This window comes from Oryx dammah, unplaced genomic scaffold (assembly GCF_014754425.2).
Source record: "Oryx dammah isolate SB20612 unplaced genomic scaffold, SCBI_Odam_1.1 HiC_scaffold_12, whole genome shotgun sequence".
Classification (NCBI taxonomy): Eukaryota; Metazoa; Chordata; class Mammalia; order Artiodactyla; family Bovidae; genus Oryx; species Oryx dammah.
Window position 1 is genome coordinate 70,455,295 of NW_024070196.1, and position 19,461 is coordinate 70,474,755.

The 19,461-nt window shown below is 55.0% G+C and overlaps 1 protein-coding gene across 2 annotated transcripts in view; it reads right to left on the reverse strand.

Annotated features, from left to right (window-relative positions):
• SPECC1L (sperm antigen with calponin homology and coiled-coil domains 1 like) overlaps window positions 1–19,461 on the reverse strand; it is an 84,796-nt gene that overhangs the window by 12,063 nt on the left and 53,272 nt on the right. For both annotated transcript variants that reach the window (XM_040251200.1, XM_040251199.1), the window contains 3 exons: window positions 14,537–14,620; window positions 12,428–12,584; window positions 10,016–10,118 (listed from right to left, as the gene is read on the reverse strand). In XM_040251200.1, coding sequence (XP_040107134.1) covers window positions 10,016–10,118; window positions 12,428–12,584; window positions 14,537–14,620 — 344 coding nt within the window. The remainder of the gene's footprint in view (window positions 1–10,015; window positions 10,119–12,427; window positions 12,585–14,536; window positions 14,621–19,461) is intronic.

Below are 19,461 nucleotides of genomic sequence, written 5' to 3' on the forward strand. Positions count from 1 at the left end.
CTGGCTGGGCGCTGCCACCTGCCTCACACTAAGACGACGGCCAAGCTGATTTATCCAAATGCTGACTAAGCAATTAATTCAACAATTAGAGCCCCGACATTTCCGGAAACACGTTAGCAGCTGCCGTCAAACCACGGTTAAACAACAGAGCGCCGGAGGTACGTGGCGGTTCTGGGAAAACTTGGTCTCCAGCTGCTGTGCTTGGCATGCAGAGTGCCCCTGGACAGAGGCGGCAGCCCACGCGCCCACCGCGGCCGCCGCGCGGAGCCGAGCCCGGGGCCACAGAGCCTGCTGGGGCCGCGTGAGCCCCCGGCCCAGCCGCCGCTCCGGACGAAGACGGCGAGTCACCAGGCCAGGACGGTCAGACCAGCAGTTTGCACCGCTTCACTGGCGGGAGCTTGTGAGTATGTGTGAGTCCACATAAAGAACGGGTGGGACCACAAATCTGGCCACTGGCTTCCCTTTGTTCAAGCATTTTAAACCCTGGGGCACGGTGATATTTACAAACAATGAGAGCTTTCCGTATGGGAACCCAGTTTCCAAGCAAACTGACAATGTACAATAAAAAAAGTTCAGACTTCCAACCTCAATTTGATTCAGATCAAACCCTTATCTGCAGCCTGCACCTTTTGGATTTTCACCTCTGGGAAGCCATTCCTGTGACATAAGCCCCCAGATATAGCAGAGGAAACTCAGCCAACGCTGAGCCTGGCTCAGGAGCCTCTCGACTGAGAAGCCCCAGCCTCCCGCCCTGAGTCACTGGAGATGAGGCTAGGACAGAGGGGAGCGCAGGGGCGCTCGCAGCGTCTCCCAGGGACCCAGGGCCTCCTAGAGCAAGGGCAGGCGTGGGAAGGGGCGCGCCTCTCCCTCCCTGCCCCCCCTCCCCTCCCCCATCGCCCCCCAGCATGGGGTGACCAACACACACCACAGGGGACCTGGGCCTCTGGGGCCAGCCTCTGGAGCAGGAGAGCTGTCTTTGCAGCTCCCAGCTGTGGAGTAGAGCCTGGAGGGGGTGTCTCTGTACAGAACCAGGGGGGCACAAACAGGGCCTGGGGGCTGTGCGGGCTGACACCAGCTTGCTCCCAGTGAACGCAGCAGCCGCCAAGGAACTTCCTTTTCCTACTTTGCCTACTGATTGTATACTGCTTCAAAGGAAGTCAGGAAGGCCTGGCTATTTTTATCTGTCCATTCGTTCTCACTCTGCTGACTGTCCTCAATCCACAGGGACATACAATTCTGGGAGAATCTGCTGCTGCTTAGTGAAAAACAGTTGGGAATAAAGAAGAACCCAAAAGGAAGCACGCTGGGAAAGCTTCCCTGTGGTGAGGCAGGGGCTGACAAACCCTCTCCTGAAAAACAACACCGGTCAAAAATAACCACTTCAGGGCTCTGGAGAGCTGACTGACCTCCAGGAAATAAATTAAGGAAATAAATTAAGATGATTATTCAGGAAAAGGGACTAAAATGTCAGGGAAGAACAGAAAGCAGGCAGCCACCCCGCCAGAAGTCGCCTTCATTACTTTCTTCTCTCAGGCTTTTTAAAAGCGTCACTGCACACAGGAGTTAACTGCAGCGCCACACTGCTGGGCGGACGACACAAATCTAACACCCAGGACAACGGAGGACAAAGAAAGAGGCTCAGGGGCCGCGCTGCAGCAAGCCTGCAACAGTTTACCAAGCTGAGTCAGAAAACCCTTAGGTAAGCGGTGGCAAGATGCATTTTGTAATCTCTAGATCGACCGTCAGGAAAATAACTTAACATAGTGACAAGGCAAGACTTGGTTCTGCGCTCCCTATCGGAAACACTCTAGAAAGACAAACACCGCACTAAGCGCAGTCCAAAGAGAGCCGGGCTGGGGCTGTCGGCTAGAGAGGACTTCAGCGCAAAGAGACGCGGCAGGGATGAAGGTCGCTTCACGACAGAGCGGAGTTCCTCCATCCTCAACATCTATGCAGCAAGTAACGGTCTCAGCACACACAGAGCAAACACCCTCAGCCCTGCACGGAGACACGGAGAGCCCGCAAGCTCTAGCCGAGACTCCCCGCCCCTCACTCAGCAGCTGACCGAGCCAGAGGACGCGGATGGCACTCAACCACCGGCTCTAACTGGCCTCCGACAGCAGCAGAACAGCCTTTAAAAACTACACACCATGTCCTGGGCCACAAAATGAGTCTCGAAAAATCTGAGAGCGACTCAAGTTACAGAGAGTGCGTTCTTTGACCACAATGCAATTAAGTTAGAAATCGATAACACAGAGCTCTCTGGAAAATCCTTAAGTGCTTGGAAACTAGCACACATTTGTATTTTACGTTTAAATAACATTGGTCTTTTGCACAGAATAGAAGTTCTTAGCAGAGTCTGATCTGAGAATCTGTCAGTAACACACAGAAGTCCACACGGAACTCTAATTACTGACTTGTAGCTCACAAGCTTCCTGAGACGGGGACTGCCTTTCTGTTTCTTGATTCCTGTTTCAATGCCCAGCACACGACTTGGCACAGGGCTTAGTATGTATCTGATAATTTTATATTGGGAAATAGTGCTAGAAGGCAAGTAAAGCATAGCACTCATCCCTGGTAAACCCTTCGAGTCCATCAATTCTGATTCTGCTAACCTCCATTCAAAAATGCAGTGTCTTTCTTTCTTCGGTCCAAGCGCTAATGAGCAAATCCTTCAATAAAACTGTGTATCCTTACTGTTTGAGATTAACTTACCTCGGGCAGTACTAAAAGGTTCTGCTCATTTATTAAAACTATTCTGTAGTAGATTAAGTGATTTCATTATCCTTTGGATTAACTAATCCATCTCCAGGCCTGGCATTTTATCAGAAAACAATGAGATTTCAAAGTAAAGCTCTCTTCAATTACCCTGTAGCCACTCCTTCATTCTGTTCAATTAGGTTTTCCAGGAACCAGACGACAATGGTGCCGAGAGAAGCTGTTAAACGTGAAGCTGTTAAACGTAAACTGTAGACCGAAGGGAGCACACCGCAAGGGCAGCTGTCCCCGGCGCCTGGCTCCTCTGCTGCGGTCAGCTCACACCGTCAGCCCCTGAAGAGACACAGAGCCCTGGGACCGCCGGCTCCCAGCAGCAGAGCGCCCGGGCGATGGTGGAGGGCGGGGGGTAACTGCCTCTCTCCGTGCGCACTAAGGAATTAACTGTGGCCTTAAATTAGCTTTAAAACACAACTGTCTACAAGCTGAGGTGCTGACTAGTATAGAAAAAGAAAAGAATCTGTAAAGCAATGGTTCAGAAGCACCTTCAGGCAGTCATTTATCCCAGTCCCTGGGGGTGGGGGTGGGGGGGCTCAGGCCCGCGTCTGCAAACGTGACAGCAAGCCCCCCGCCAATGCTGATATTCCCATATTTAAAGACTTCAGTCAACAGCTGGTGGCAGGGAGTAGTTTACCAGAGGAGAATGTGTTAGATAAAAGGCAAACTCACAAGGGCTGGCAGTGTAATGGACAGTTAATGAAATTACAGCGACGAGCACGGTCACTGCAGGACGCCTCTCAGGAGGGTGAGCGGAAGGCGAGCTAAGTGTCGGCTGGGGAGGCTGCCCCCGCTAACTGGCCAGCGCCCACGTCGGGCAGCAGGCCCGCTCACAGGCCGGTCGGGACCTGAGGGGGAGTGTGTGCTGCCGGTCACGTATCAGCCCCGCTGCTGCCGACTGCGGGACCCGGCCACCGCAGGGTGGGTCTCACGCGGCGGGCGTCAGGGAGGGGATGCTCATTAGTACCTACGGTCAGATAAGGAAAGGGCTCTGGCACGTCCGACATGGCTCTCAACAAATCAGGAGCTCTATCAGCTACATCTCTCAGCTTAAAAAGATTATGCATAGAAAATTATATCCAATTTTAACTCACAGACCTTGAAAATAAAACCACCAGCATCCTACCTTGTTTTTAAACAGCAAAACAGATATTAGTTTCACAGGAAACGAAAGCCAGACAAAGAGAAAAGCCGTATGTGGACACCACTGCAGAAGTCTGCACAGGAAGCGAGGGAAAGACGTCCAGTGTAGAAAGAGCTTTACTTTATGTACAGTGACCCATTTTGCTTTGCACTGTATTTCCTCTTGCATTTTGAGTACGCAGGAAATGAAAAAAAATTAAAATTATTAATGGAGGATTTTAACAAAGTGATTTGCTTTTTTTTTAAATCTAAGGCAATGTACCTTAAAATCACAGAATCAGAGAATTTAAGTGAGAAGGAAGCAAGAGCCATTAGTTAAATCACTGATTTAATGCTTGAATGATCTCAATTAACTTGGTTACTTAAAATTTTAAACAACTTAATATATGACAAAGCTCTGTAATCTAGGGGGAGGCACTTTCTAATTATCTTAAATCAGTCCATTTATGTAATGGTCTAGAAAAATTTAAAGCTCGTGTTACAAGATGACACAAAGTAACAGAAAAATAATACTTTAAATCTATTAAACATGCAGCAAATGCTAGAATGTGTACACTTCCTCACTTAAGCCTCCATTTTACAGGAATGGAGTTTAGGAGGAAAATGGAGGCTCAGAGAGGCTAAGTAATTTGCAAAAGGTCACAAAGTAACAGGCAGAGCTAACAGGCAAACTTTACCTGACCCTCAAGTCCAAGGTCTTTATCACTAGTCTATGTGTGACTATTACAACATGGTCTACGGATCAAGCTCAATGCCTACAGAAATGCAGATTTCAGAGTCTCACTAAGCACCTCTTGAATTATTAATGTTGAGGGTTGGTTCTCAGGAATCTGCGCTCTCCCCATAGTCTTCACAGGATTTTACAGACAAGCTTGAGAACTGCTACTCTAAAAATGAACCTCCAACGTCTCCCATGACATTCGATATAGTTCAGACAGCCACTGAACTCTGCTGTGTGCAGGGCCTTCCGCTGGACGCTGGGAGGCACGGACAGGCCCTTCTAAGGAGCTCACAGTCTGGAAAAGGAGACACACACACTGGCACTTCAGTGCCCTCAGGACTTGGCAGGCAGGGTTCTTTTAACACGGGGAAAAGGAACTATAGAGCCCCCCCAAACATGCCCTGAAATGCAGAGAAGCACCCGGCCTGGACTGGATCAATGAGACAAGGAAGCATGAGCGCCAGGGGTGCTGGCAGGGGGGCCCCATAGGGATGACCCCTCGTGGGGCGGGGCAGGGCAGAAGCAAGGGCGCACAGATGCTGCCTTTGAAGCTGCAGGGGCGGGTGCTCCCCAGACGGAGGGGGCGCCATGAGAGGGTGGGGGGTTCAGGGGCTGAGGTGAGGCGGTGGAGGAGCCGACCAGACGACACATAGGCCAGGTCAACCACCAGAGGCCTTGCTCTCCACACCAAGGATTTGGGGCTTTAACCAAATGGCAGAGGGGAAGCAGCTGACAGAGAAATAACCAGATGGCAATTTCAAACAGTTTCAGCAGCCAAGAAGCTGGACAGGAGGATGAGAACATCACTCATGTCCACGCAAAGCCTCAGCGTGATATGTAACGCCCACAACAACCAAACGCCGTCAGCAGGAGATGGATGGGACGACCGCAGGTGGTGCACAGGCCGCAACACAGGGCGGCCGGGCAGCCTCAGGAGTGGCCCACGGAGGCTCACACGCCACGGGCGAACCACGGAAGCGTGGCCCCCGGGGAGAGCGGCAGGCACAGAGGCCCACGCGCTGCCCAGCTGCAGCGCCACGACCCACCCGGGGCACGCCGACAGAGGCCGCAGGCAGACCCGCGGGGCCCGCGCCAAGCGGGCAGTGGCTGCGGACGGGCTCGAGACCTCCGTTCAGCCTGATGGAAATGCCGTGAAAGCGCCTGCGGTGATGGGCGCACAGCTCCGCACACAAGGCACAACTGTAAGTGGGTGAGGCGCAGCTCACGGGAAGTGGAGCTCGATAAAGATCGATAGAAAGGAAAAGACTTCAGAGGCTGGGCAGTGTGGACTTATGCTCAAGCTCTTGGTCCGAGATCCAGCTGGGAGCCGGGGTGCTGGCGTTCCCGCGGCCCGGCCTGCTGCCAGGGTGCAGGACTGACTTCTCTCTCGCTTAGCACGATGTTCCCGAGATTCACCCGTGTCGTCTCATGGAGTACACCTTGCGATCCATTGAAGAAAGGATCTTGCCATTCGCTTAGGTTTCAGTTTCCTTCACGGTGCTTTGTCATTTCCAGCAAACAAACCTTGTGCCCCCTTGGTTAATTTACTTGGAAGTATTTTACTGTTTTTTAAGATTTTCATTTTATATGTGTTAATTTCAGGTGTACAGCAAAGTGACTCAATTACACATACACAGGTGTAGACATTCTTCTTCAAATTCTTTTCCACCCGACGGCCAGTGTTGCACGGAGTCTGCTGCACAGGAAGCAGGGCTCTGTTGCTCGTCTACTGTGGGTGGGTGCTGCCCCAGACCCCCGCCCCCTGGTGGCCAACAGCGCCTTCTCTGAGTCCATTCCTGTCTTGTAGCGAGTTCACTGTGTTATTGTGTGAGATTCCGCGTATAAGCGATGCCATATTTGTCTTTTTCTGACTTACTAAGTATGATAATCCCCAGGTCCATCCAAGTTGCTGCAAATGGCATTATTTCATTGGTTTTAACGGCTGGTAGCACCGTTGTATACACACACTACATCTTCCTCACCCACTCACCTGCTGATGGGCGTCTAGGCTGCCTCCATGTCTCGGCAGTTGTACACAGCACTGCGGTGCACACTGGGCCATGAGTGGCCTTCTGAGCCACGGTCTTCTCCAGAGGCATGTGGGACCTTAGTTCCCTGGCCAGTGACCAAACCTGTGTCCCGTGCAGTGGGAGTGCAGAGCCTTAGCCACTGGACCACTAGGGCAGTCCCCCAGGTATGTTAGTCTTCACGATGCTACTACTGGAGAAGGCAATGGCACCCCACTCCAGTGCTCTTGCCTGGAAAATCCCATGGACGGAGGAGCCTGGAAGGCTGCAGTCCATGGGGTTGCTGAGGGTTGGACACGACTGAGCGACTTCACTTTCACTTTTCACTTTCATGCACTGGAGAAGGAAATGGCAACCCATTCCAGTGTTCCTGCCTGGAGAATCCCAGGGACGGGGGAGCCTGGTGGGCTGCCGTCTCTGGGGTCGCACAGAGTCGGACACAACTGAAGAGACTTAGCAGCAGCAGCAGCATGATAAATGGAAATTCTGAAGTTCATTTTCAGTTTTCACGGCTAGTATAGAGGAACGCAGGTAATTTTTATATGCGTGCAAGGTCATCAAACCAGTCATTCCTAAAGGAAGTCAGTCTTCAACATTCACTGGAAGGACTGATGCTGAAGCTGAAACTCCAATACTTGGACCACCTAACGTGAAGAACTGACTCATTTGAAAAGACCCTGAGGCTGGGGAAGATTGAAGGCGGGAGGAGAAGGGGACGGCAGAAGATGAGATGGCTGCATGGCATCACCGACTCAACAGATGTGAGCTTGAGTGAACTGTGGGAGCTGGTGATGGACAGGGAGGCCTGGCGAGCTGCGGTCCGTGGGGTCACAGTCAGACACGGCTGAGCGACTGAAGTGTATCCTGTAACTGCGGAATCTGTTCACTGGCTCCACCAGCTTTTCTGTGACTCCTAGCGGCCTGCTAGGTGGCATTCAGGTCCCCTGCACACACACAGTTTTGCCTCTTCCTTTCCAATGCCTTTTCTCCCTTCCTCACACCCCACAGTCAACCTCGAGTAGAGACGGTGAGGAGGCGCCCTTCCTGCTCAGGCTCACCAGTAGGCGAGTGTGTGTATACAACGGTGTCTCCCTTGGGCAGCTGGAGACAGCACCCTTCTAGAACTGGCTTGGTGTTTTCATCATGAATGGGTTTTCCCTTTTATTCCATGACAGGGTGAGTTCCTTTTACTTTTCCTGTGTTGAGCCAGCTTTGCATTCCTGGGATAAATCAAGCTCAGTCACGGCACACAAGTCCTGCTATCTGCTGCTGGATTCTGTCAGTATTTCATTAAGGATTTCTGCATAAGAAATATTGGTCTCCAGTTTTCATTACTTGTGATGTCTTTTTCTGGCTTTGTTAATCACGGTAATACTGGCCTCACAGAATGAACGAGGACATGTTCTCCATTCTATTTTTGGAAGAGTCTGACAAAGTCGGCTGTTGATTCTTCGTAAACGTTCGGTAAAATCTACCAGGAAAGCCATGTGGCCCTGGGCTTTTCTTTGTTGAAATTGTTTTCGTTACTGATTCTGTTTCTTTAGTCGCGATCGGTCTGTTGAGGATTTCTTTCTTCTTGAGTCGGCTTTTTATAGCTTGTACATTGCAAGGAATCAGAATCATCGAGGTTAAGGAATTCGTTGAGTATTCCCTTTAACGCTTTTCATTTCTATAAGGTCATTTGGCAAAGTCCTGCTTTTATTCCAGATTCTAGTAACTTCAGCCTCCTCTTTTTCTTTGTCCGTCTAGGCAAAGGTCTGTATATGTGCTGATCTTGTCGAAGAAGCAACTGCTGGTGTCAATTATCTCCTCTGCTGATCCTACTTGTTATTTCTGCTCTAATCTTTATTATTCCCTTCCTCTGACTGCTTGAGGCTGAGTTTATTCTTCCTTTTCTACTCTCTTCAGGTCAAAGGTTAGAGCCCTGATTTGAGATTTTTCTTCCTTCTAGAGGTCGGTGTTCAGCCGGAAATTCCCCAGGAGCTTCTTTTCAGCACCTCCCACAGTTTTGTTACGTCGTGTCGTGAATATTTCTTCTGCTATTAATTTCTAACTTCATTCAACTGTGATCAGGAAAGATACTTTGTATAATCTCAACGTTTTAAAATTTATCAACATTTGTTTTACTGCTCAGCACACAGCCTACCCTGACTGTCCCACGGGCCCCTGAGAAGAGAGTGAATTTTGCTGCTGATGGGCAGTCTGTGCGAGACGTCTCACAGCCTGATCAGCACACAGTTAATGAGTGCCGAATGTGGTCTGGGTCCCGTGTCCGTGGCTAGGCTTTCCTGTCAGGCTGTACCCCAGTCATTCACCGCTCTGCTTCTTCTGCTGAACGACTGTTTTATAAGCGGACAGTCTAGTGCCGTTGAGTACATTCATTCACACTGTTGTACAACCATCACCAGTGTCCATTTCTAGAACGTTCTTCATGCATGACGGAAACTCTGCTCTTTAAACAATGACTGCCGTGACACCAGGCCCCTGGCAACCACCACTCTACTTTCAGTCACCATGAATCGATTTCAGGGACTTCATATAAGGGGAATCATCTAAGATTTGTACTCCTGAGTTCAGCATAATGTCTCGGAAGAAACCTCAACGCCCAAGGACAGATGAATGGATGAAGACGCAGGGTATAAATACATGTCGGACTACTACTCAGCCACAAAAAAGAATGAAATGATGTTATTTGTAGCAACGTGGACGGACACAGAGATTGTCGTATTAAGTGAAGAAAGCCAGAGAAAGACACATATATGCTATCACTATGGGTGGAATCTAAAAAAATGGTACAAATGAGCTTATTTACGAAACAGAAGCAGACTAACAGACGTAGAAAACAAACTTATGGTCAGCACAGAGGACAGTGGTGGAGGGGATGAAAGGACCGTGGGATCAGCAGACGCAAGCTACTGTGTATAAGCCAGAGGGACAGCAAGGCCCTGCTGCCCAGCGAGGGGAGCCACGCGCAGCGCCAGGTAGGGGCCTGTGATGGACAAGAGCCGCACGAGTCCCTGGGTCACCCTGCTGCCCGCCTGAAACTAATGCGTCACAAACCAGTCATACTTCAGCTGCTACAGATAGGCTAATAATACCAGAGAGAGGCTGACAGAGGGCCAGGGGGGCAGGCTGCAGAAGGGCCCGGCTGAGAGCTGACCCAGGCGCAGAGCCCCCACAGGGGAAGGGGAAACGCTCAGAGACACAGCTCAGCAGAGTGAGAACTGTAAGCGGGATCAGCAACAGCTTCATTTAAAGAAAGATATATTTTCACTCTCAGTCCAGTGAGGCCTCCACAGAGCACTCAATCAGGACTTAGGTGTGGCTCCCCTGGACGGAAGGACACGGTTACCTGATAGCCCTCGGTTTTCTTCTGACACCACTTCAGCAAGGCGTTCCTCTTGGACCCCCCATATTCTCTCGCCAAGGCGGACAGAGGATCCTTCCTTTCTTCCCTGGGAAGTGGAGAGAAGAAACATTTCAACTCGTGTTCCTTATCAGAGCGCCCTTTCAACCCGGAAAGCCAACAAAACAGAACAGAGCGCCTCAACAGAGCAGATGCTCCTGGGAGGCAGGCAGCGGCCAGAGGCATCTGCACGCGTCTGACTCCTGCCAACCTTGACGGGTCCCACAGACCCACCACTGTTGGGGCTCAGCCGCCTGAAGGGAGGCCCTGCCAGCACCCACAGGGACGCCGTGCGCAGGGCTGGCACGACGTGGCCCAGGACGCTTGGAGCGCAGTGGCCGCGCCGGCAGCCTCCGCCTTCCTCGCCGTTAGGTTTCATCTCACGCAACGTCTACGTCCTCGGTCACTTCACCTTCTTTTTAAAGCACTGACTATAATCACAAAGGACAGGGCTAACCCGAAGGATCACTCCTGCCTTTAGAGAGCACACAACTGGGGAAGCAGAGAGGACAAAAGAGCAGCAAGCAGAACCCCACCCACAGACGCCTCAAAGTCTTGACTGCTGAGTTGCACATTCTTTATTGACTGCAAGGAATCAGCATTTTCCCTTGCATAAAAACAGAGTTTTTCTGTACACTCACTCACTCGGCACCCCCTTGTGAGGCTCGACCACGTCAGGCCACGTGCAGGTGCTGGGCGGCAGGAGGCACGGGCCCGCCCCTCAAGGAACATCACCGTGCCGTACGGGACAGACACACACTGAAGCTGGGGGAGGGCGCAACAGCTACCCAGGGGTCATCCCCGAAGATTCTATGTGGGGCACTTCAGGGCACTGTCACCTGCTTGGGGGCAGATATCCTGCCCCAGACCCGACACTGAGTCTGAAGAGACTGTGGCCGGCGTGGCCGTGGAGCAAGGGAGACCCGAACCCAACCGGTCCAGCACCAATCCTTCCTTCCAGGGACCACTCCAGGGGCAGGACAGAACGCAGAGCCCTCTGCACAGCTGGTTTGATTTCCAGCGATGACTGTGCAAGTAGAGCAGATTCCAGCCCCACAACCGCAGAGCCAACGGTCCAGCCCGTGTCCTAGATGTCACAGGCGGCGCAGGACCCTCCTGTCTGTACTCACCCTACAAAGGGTGACAGGACATCAGAGCACGCATGAGGAACGAAGCTTTTCCAGTTGAGAGGTGTGTTGAAATAGCACCAATTTTTGTTTATTTTAGAACCAAAAGTAAAATACAAAAGTATTCCAACCTGCAGTCAGACCCCTGTCTCAAAGCACACTTTATGCATGTGCTGGCTCTCCATATTCCTGTCCTAGCTGAAAGGGCTCAGAGGTTTGTCACAACAGCACCGTACATAGGAAACGAGAATGAAGATAAAGGTGAGATGTGAACAAAACAAAAGAGCAAGCCAAGAGGAAAACAAAAGGAACCGTCACAACCACCGTGAGAGGCTGTCTGGCTCACACAGCCGTTCTGCTACCGAGACAGCCTAGAACAGCAGTAACGCCCAGTGCAGCCCGTGGGCACGAGAAGCTGCAGAAGCGAGCCTCCGAGGGTGAGGGGGCGTCTCCTCTGACTACTGTCAGGCAAGGAAGCCAAGGCCAGGAGCGGTCCTGGGCAGGCGCAGAGCTTCTCGCAGAGGGGCCAGGAACAGGGGGCGCCCCCGCCTGGGGCGCTAGACACAGCCCAGGCGAGCGCTCGCCTCGCTCGGCCAGAGAGGTGGGGGCCGCTGCTGCTCACCGCGCCCGGGGCCGCTCTCCTAAGAGGTCGGTCCCCGAGAGGCAGGGCGCTAAACCTGAGTGTATAATCTGAGTCTGAGCCAAAATAGTCCACTTTTATCCAGACCCGTAGGTCAATAAACAGGAAAGGTCCGGAACCACTGCCGCCCCCTTCGAGTTCCGCCTGCGCATGCACTGAGCCTCGGGGCTGCCAGGGCCCGCCCTCCTCCCGACCCTCGGCCCTCAGCTGCCTGAGGTCCCCGCCTCCAGCCTCCTTGCTCTCCACTCACAGCCGGTGTTCCAGTATCACTAAACTCACTTTTGTACTCAGCTGTTCACTACTTTAAAAAAGCAAAACCGGAAAGAAAAAAAAAAAAAGAGAAACCCACAAAAAACAAACACACCACCAGCTGCTTGGGGGAAATAATTCTCTCTGTAACTTTGTTTTATTTTTGTACTTTTTATCATCTTTCTCCACTCTGGGCATAGAAGAGTGGATCAGAAAACACTTAACCCACAAAGAGAAAACACACACCAGGGCTCGAACCCCGTTATTTCACAACCAGAGTATTCACTCTCAAAAGGCCTGGGACGGCCCGAGGGCAGCGCCCCCGCGGGACGCGCCCCCTACCTGATGCGGCTCCGGGCGGTGGGGGTCACAGAGGCCGTGGGCGAGGAGGAGAGCGACAGCTGCGGCGAGGTGGCCCCCATGGCCATGAGCGCGGCGGGCGACGCACCCTCAGGAGCAGATACGTCACGCTTCATCTCCTCGCTGCTTCGTCTGGACACTGCAGGTCAGAGCAGAAGCAGTTTAAACTGAGCTCAAGACTCTCATTCAGCAGGCCCTCCACAGAGCAGAAACCACGTGTGTGCGTTACTCGCTCCGTGGTGTCTGACTCTGTGACCCCAGGGACTGCAGCCCGCCAGGCTCCTCTGTCCTGGCATTCTCCAGGCAAGAATACTGGAGCGGGCTGCCATTCCCTGATCCAGGGATCAGACTCGGGTCCTACCCACATTGCAGGCTCTTTACCTTCTGAGCCACAGGGGAAGGCCAGAAACTGCCACGCAGGAGGAAAAACTAATATTGTCTTTATCTGACTGATAATGTGAAAGGATTTTATTTTTTCACTTCAAAAAAACTGTAGAAAAGGGACAGCTGGTGAAGTGTGCAGAGAAGCCCGCATCCTAGCACACACTTGGCCCGCAGTGAGTGCCACCAAACCTGGTTCAGTCACAAACACGACCCAACCAAAGCAACACCTGCTCTCAACTACAAGCGACGAAACCCCCTGCACTTGGCCAAACGCACCGAGGCGACGGAAAGGAAAGGCAGGGGCCTCGCGTGATCTGGGGTCAAGCCAAAGTTCAGAAAAACAGGAATCAGTGAGACGGAGCAGCAGAGGATGTTGTGTCCAGTCAACTACCGAGAAGTAAGGAGCGTCAGCCAAGTCCTACTTGCAGAGTCCAGCCGAGTCAGGCACGCGCCGTGTTGGCCGTAGAGAGCCCTGAGAACTGGAGGTGGAAGCAGCCCGACAACGGGGCCACAGGGCAGGCGGCTTTCCGTCCACGAGGCGCAGGGGACCAGCGGGTGCTCACAGCACCGGGCTGCGCACGCGAGCCGTGAGACACGAGGCCAGGCCCTGACCCCGGCCAGGCCTCCTCAGCAGGCGCTGGCGTGGGAGCGCTGCGGCGCCAGCCCGGGCTGGCTGGGACGCAGGCCTGCCGGCGCCCGTCACCCCCCGCCCCACCCCGGCCGGCTAGCACCTCCTGGCGGTGGAGGGCCGATGCCTCTGCGTCGGCGCGGTGATGTGCTCCAAGGCCTGGCGAGACGCGCTTTCTACAAGGTCTTAGGAAAAGGATGCACTTGCGCGTCCGACATAGTTTTATAATCATTCTGCCTTTTTCTTCCACTGTCAAATCTCTGTATAAATCTGCAGTTTCTTTCAAGCACTGTGCTAGGAAACTGGATGAGAAACCTTCATAATTTTATATAAAGCACAAGAAATAGACTAAGAAAGAATGGGAAGAACCCTGTTATAGGAAAAGGCTCTGGACCTTGGCTTTGCAGGAGAGACTTTGGTTGGACTTCCCACTCAGCTAAGGTATCCAAAAACTGTACTAACTGAAATTCACATCCAAGTGGGATGGTGCCCACAGGAAGCAGGGTTAAGAAACCTCTCCTTTGCTGGTCCAGCTTCTAGTTGAGCTATTGAGGGTTAAAAAAAAGCCACAAGAGGAAAATACCAAGGACGCTGACGAAAATGAACTGTTAGCTCAAGGGAACCAGCATGTGCCTATCAGACCCAGCACCGCCACACGGCCCGTCACACCGCAGACGCCCGGCTTCAGAGGATCTCTGGTGTGCTCGGAAACAACCTCCAGAACAGTCACAGCACAGCCTGCGGTGAGTATCCCGACCTTCCACGACTACAGGCTTCCCTGGTGGCTCAGCTGGTGAAGAATCTGCCCGCAGTGCAGGAGACCTGGGTTTGATCACTGGGTTGGGCAGATCCCACATTTGTTAAGTGAATGAAACTATCTAGCTCTTTTTATTTTTCAAATCAGGGCCATGAAATATGATTTCTATGAAATCTGTAAGATACAATGGGGAAATTCAGAGTGAAAAACAGTCAATTAAAGAGGCAGGTAAGGGTAAACGAGCCTAAAGAGAAGGAGCTCAACTCCATCAGCAGACCTTCCAGATGCACCTCTACAGGCAGTCTCAGACGAAGGGCAGTACCTGAGACGGTCTTTGCGCTCTCCATGGCAGGCACTCTCGGCAGGGAAGCAGGTCGGCTGGTCGAGGACGTTCTCAGCAGATGCTCTGCACAGGGTGGGAAGGGCCACAGTGAGGAGACCCAACCCCGAACTTCAAGGCCACAGGGAGCAGGAAGCTCTCCTCTCGCCCCAGAGGCTGCTCCCTCCTTCCCGCCCAGGCCCCTCAGTGGCTCCCAGAGTCCCCAACACAAACACCGCCTGCCGACAAGGGCCATTTCATTCACTTGTATTTCCAGGGATGAGATGTTCAGTGCAGACAAACGCTTCCAAACCACTGAGAGCTACTTCCGTCTGATGCAGTTCAGCCAGAAGCCCAAGACCGTCTGCAGCAGCAAGGTCTAAAGGCACTAGGTCCGCACGCTGCTGTGAGCCCACAGTGCACGGCTGTGTGGCGGGGGCACATGAGCCCACAGCCAGAGGCGAGTCAGGACGGACTCGGGAGCAGGACGACTCAGGGCCATCAAGCCAGAGGGAGAGGCCACCCACCACGACGCAGGGCGACCGGAGGCCTTCAGCAGCGTTCTGACGAGACCCTGTCGGCCGGCTATGCTGCTGGAGAACACGCTGGGGAGCAGCACTCAGTCCAGGACACACCGCAAAGGTCAGGGGCCACAGTCCCAGCCGCTGAACCTGGGGCTGGTGGAGAGCAGAGAGGGCCACGGGGGACGGCTCTGGGGGCGGTGCGGCTGGTGGACGACAGCCTCCCTGGCTGCTGTGTGGGCTTCAGTCTGGGGGCAGCAAGGACCCCAGGAGGACAGAAGCAGTCCCCCCCCACCGTGCTGTCCCCCCCTTCACTACACCAGGCGGGGTCGGGGGACTCTGGAGTCCCCAGCCTCGGGGCAGCAGGGCCCCTGGCCCAGCCATCTCACCACCCTGAGGCCAAGCTCCAACACCCTCTCCCTGGCACCTGCTTCCCACAGTGGGCGCCCCAGACCCAGGCCAGCTCGCCTCCGTGCCCGGCGCCGCTGCAGTCAGGCTGGGAGGACAGGCACAGGAGGGCCGGACGTGCTGCGTGTGCCTGGGACACGTGCCAGGTAGAGCCAGTGAGGACTGCTCACCTCTTCTGAGCGCAACACATTTGGATGGGAAAGGAGCGAGCGACCGGCACAGATAGCCTGGGCACCCCGCCCGCTTCACACTCTCCCTCTCAGCCACCAGGGCGTCAGCTGTCTCTCCAGGACAGCATCTCTCTCTGACGTGTACTTCCCGAGCGTGGAAGGCACCTACGTGAGGCCATGCCCACACGAGGCAGGGCAGCGGGACTCACGCCTCGTGAAGACAGGCCCACCCAGCCCAGAGCCACCACCCCTTCCCTCGTCCTGAACCGACACACCCTGAGCCCCGAGTGGCTGCGCGTGCCCTCACAGAAGCGCACATCGGGCACAAAGATGGGCTCAGCAGAGCTGGGGGAGCACGGAAGCCGCAGGAAACAGGAGCCAGCATTTTAAATGGAGCCCAAATGCCCACTTCACAGTTACAAGACAGGTCCTGTCCTAGAGGCTTCATCTCCCAGGAGACGAGGGTGAGACCAGGCCTCAGAAGCACGTGGGCGCAGGGCGAGGGCCCCCCGGGCACACAACGGGGGCGCAGCGCACAGAAGCCCGTCCGCCCGCCGCTGCCGCCGGCGCACTACGCGCCCAAGGACCCACGTCGTCTCAGCTCAGCAGGGACTGGCACCTCCCCTCTGAGGAGGCACCTTCCCACGGGCCAGGGCGGCGGCTGCGCCCCCCACCGCGCACACACCCTCCGCCCTGCCGCGTGGGTCAGAGCACACGCGAACTGCCAGCGCGCCACGGCCGAGGAGGCAGGCAGGAGACCGCAGATGCTGCGGTGAGCGGGTCTGCTCTCGGCAGCCTCGTCTGTAACCCGTGCGCTACCCGAAACCACTGGGCACGACGCGCGGCTGCAGCGAGGAGGGCAGCGGGCAGGAGCCCGCCCTCGTGGAGCTGAGTCTGCGGCGGAACTCAGAGGCGCGAGGCAGAAGCGCGTGCGAGGGGCACAGGGAAGCAGCAGCGCGGGCTGAGAGCTGCCCGGAGTCCGGAGAGGCCTCCCGGGGAGCCACGCCGCGGCGAGCAGGGCGGCGACCTGCAGGAGAGGGGCTTCCTCAGCGCTCAGCAGCGCCAGGAAACGCCGGGACCAGCAGGGCTGCGAGGGCGGGGCCGAGGGGCGGGGCCCCAGCCCTGGGGCGGGGCGTCGGGGACCGTCCCGGGGGCGGGGTGCAGGGGGCAGGGCGCGGCGCACGCGGGTGACTGCCGGGCAGACCGCGGGAGGCCCGGGCGCGGGCGGTGGCAAGGCAGACTCGCAGACTGCTGACCACGTGGACAAGCAGGCGAGAGAGGAGGGTCCTGTGCGCAGACGCGCCAGGAGGGCTGTGGGAGGGAAGCGAGGGGCACACCCCGCACTGAGAGGCCGGGAGACGCCCAGGGCCGCCGGAGCCGGGAGCCGGCAGCCGGCGCGTTGCGGGGACAGCGGCGAACACACTCAGTTCTGTCCGCACCCAGCGGACGAGAGGGCGACGACCTGGTGGCAGGAGGCCACGGTGGCCGGGGTCGGGGCCGCTGCAGACGCTGGGGACAGGGAGAGGTGCGAGCGTGCTGAGAGCGGAGCCGGGAAGCGGTGGGTGTGCGAGGTGGAGAGGCGGCGGGAGCCGCGGGGCGGGCCACGCAGCTGCCGCGGGAGCGCTCCGCACAGAGACCCCCGCCCACCCTCGACGCAGGCGCACGGTCCGCTGCTTGGTCCTCCCGCCTGAGGCTGGCAGGGCAGCTGTCTCCGCTTCCCTCATCAAACTTACAGGCAGCGCAGCGGGTTTAAAACCAGGAGCCGAGGGCTTCCCTGGAGGTCCAGGGGTAGGACTCTGCGCTGCCCCCAGGACACCCGTTAGATTCCCGACCCAGGAACTAAGACCCCGCATGCCGCAGGGCGGGGCCAAAAGAAAAGAAACACCAGTGAGAAGAGCCAACTACGTGACTTCTGTCTACTTTTCTGCGTGCTTGAAATGTTTCACGATAATATGCTGGAGAAAATAGGAGAGCCTAGACAGGGTTTATCAAGACAGACAGCAAGAACCACCTTCAGAAGTGAACGCACGCACACGAGGCTGCAAACACAGCAGGGCGCGTTTCTCTCGGCGCAACCTCTCCTGCGAAGTTCCCCGCTCCGGCGAGGCCAGAATCGGGCTTGGGTCCACCCTTTGGAGAAGGCAAACTGCTGTGAAACTTTTCAATAACTTTTCTTTTTCTTCTAACTGAAAAGACTCGGCTTTCTAGAGAAACCTTTGAACTTTGTATGACATTTGTTACACATACCCTTACCATAAATCAGTCTTTTCAAAATACTTAATTTTTTAAAGGTTTACATCTCTGTCTGCAAATAACACAACTCAGTGGGATGATCACAAGACTCTCCTTGCAGGTGACTATCCTTGGACCAGTCCGCTTTCTCGGACGTCTGAGCTGATGACACCAACATGACCCTCAGGCCACGCCGACCCTGGGCAACCCCGCTCCCCAACCATCTGCATGACCAACCAACGTCTCCACCTGACCGTGGACCTTAAAGATCACTGTGCAAGGGGGCAGTAAAGACCCTCCCAACTACCTGGATCCACGTACCTGCTCAGGCTACAAACACGAGCTCACATGCAGTCTACAAAGGCCCGCCTCTTACGGCCCAGACCACGGAATTCAACTGCCAACCGTACCAACAGAAGTCTACTTATACCAAGATCTCTGGCCTGAAACACCTTCCTGTGTCTGACATACAAGCATGACGAAGAAAAGAACAAACCAGCTACGTCTTCTGTAACATTCTTCACGGGAGAAACCACCAGTTTCAGCACAGTGGACAGAGGCGGCGCCTCCGAGCTTCGGGCTCTCACCCTGCCAAGGGCAGACTGTGCCGTCTGAGTCACGCCCGGACAGCGGCTGCGGCCGCGCTCAGGCCTCCCCTCTCAGGTGGCCTGGAGAGCCACGGTGGCTTCTGAGGACCGAGACCCAGCTGCTGGCTCTTAGTTTTGTAAGTGGTTTCTTTCCCTGGTGAGTATTTAAGATAAAAGGCTACACTATCATCAAATTTTGGGTAAGAAGTCACCCAAAAGTGTTTCCTGCTCTCTGTATTTGCAGTTTCAAGCAAGCCCAGTAAAGGCATCAGAGCAGACAGACGTGGAGAGTGAGGGCGGCTCTCGCAGGGGGACCGCAGACCCCTGTGCCCGGTGGCATCATCACGCGACAGTTACTAGGAGATAAACAGAAGGGAGCCAGAAAAAGCCCTGAGACACTCACCACACTAGCCTGGGCCCTCAGTAACCCTGGTCCACAGACCTGATACGCCCACTTTCCACCCACAAAACCAGGGCACAGGGAGACTCAACGGTGATCTCTGTCCAGTGCCCCAGGCTCGTCCGTCCCTACAAGCCACTTGGGGAGCTTGTGGGAAGAAGTGTCCATGCCTCCCTCCTGGACAGCCCACGCCAGCACACGGGAGGTGAGGCCCGGGGGTCCACATTTTATCGCGTGATTCAGGTAAAGCTCACCAACAGGTAAGTTTGATAAACACTGCTGGTGCTAGCAAGGTTTCCCCATAAACCTCGTGCTGCTGTGAGCCGATCAAGATGAGTTGGTATGGCAGCCTTGAGGGGGAGAGGCCCTTCGGATGCAGTTACAGAGCGACCACACACAGGAGAGGGGTCGTGCGCTCAGCACGACCGGGTGCAGCCCGCAGCCGCCGACTCCGTGGACCAGGGCTGCTCAGGGGACAGGGGAGGGGGCGAGGCTGACCGCAGGGGTTGTGAGCCTGGGAGGAAGAGAAGGCCCTGAGCGAGATGACCCCTGACTCACACAACCAGCAGCGTCAAGGTCAGCCCCGGGGCCTGGGAGCACACACACAATC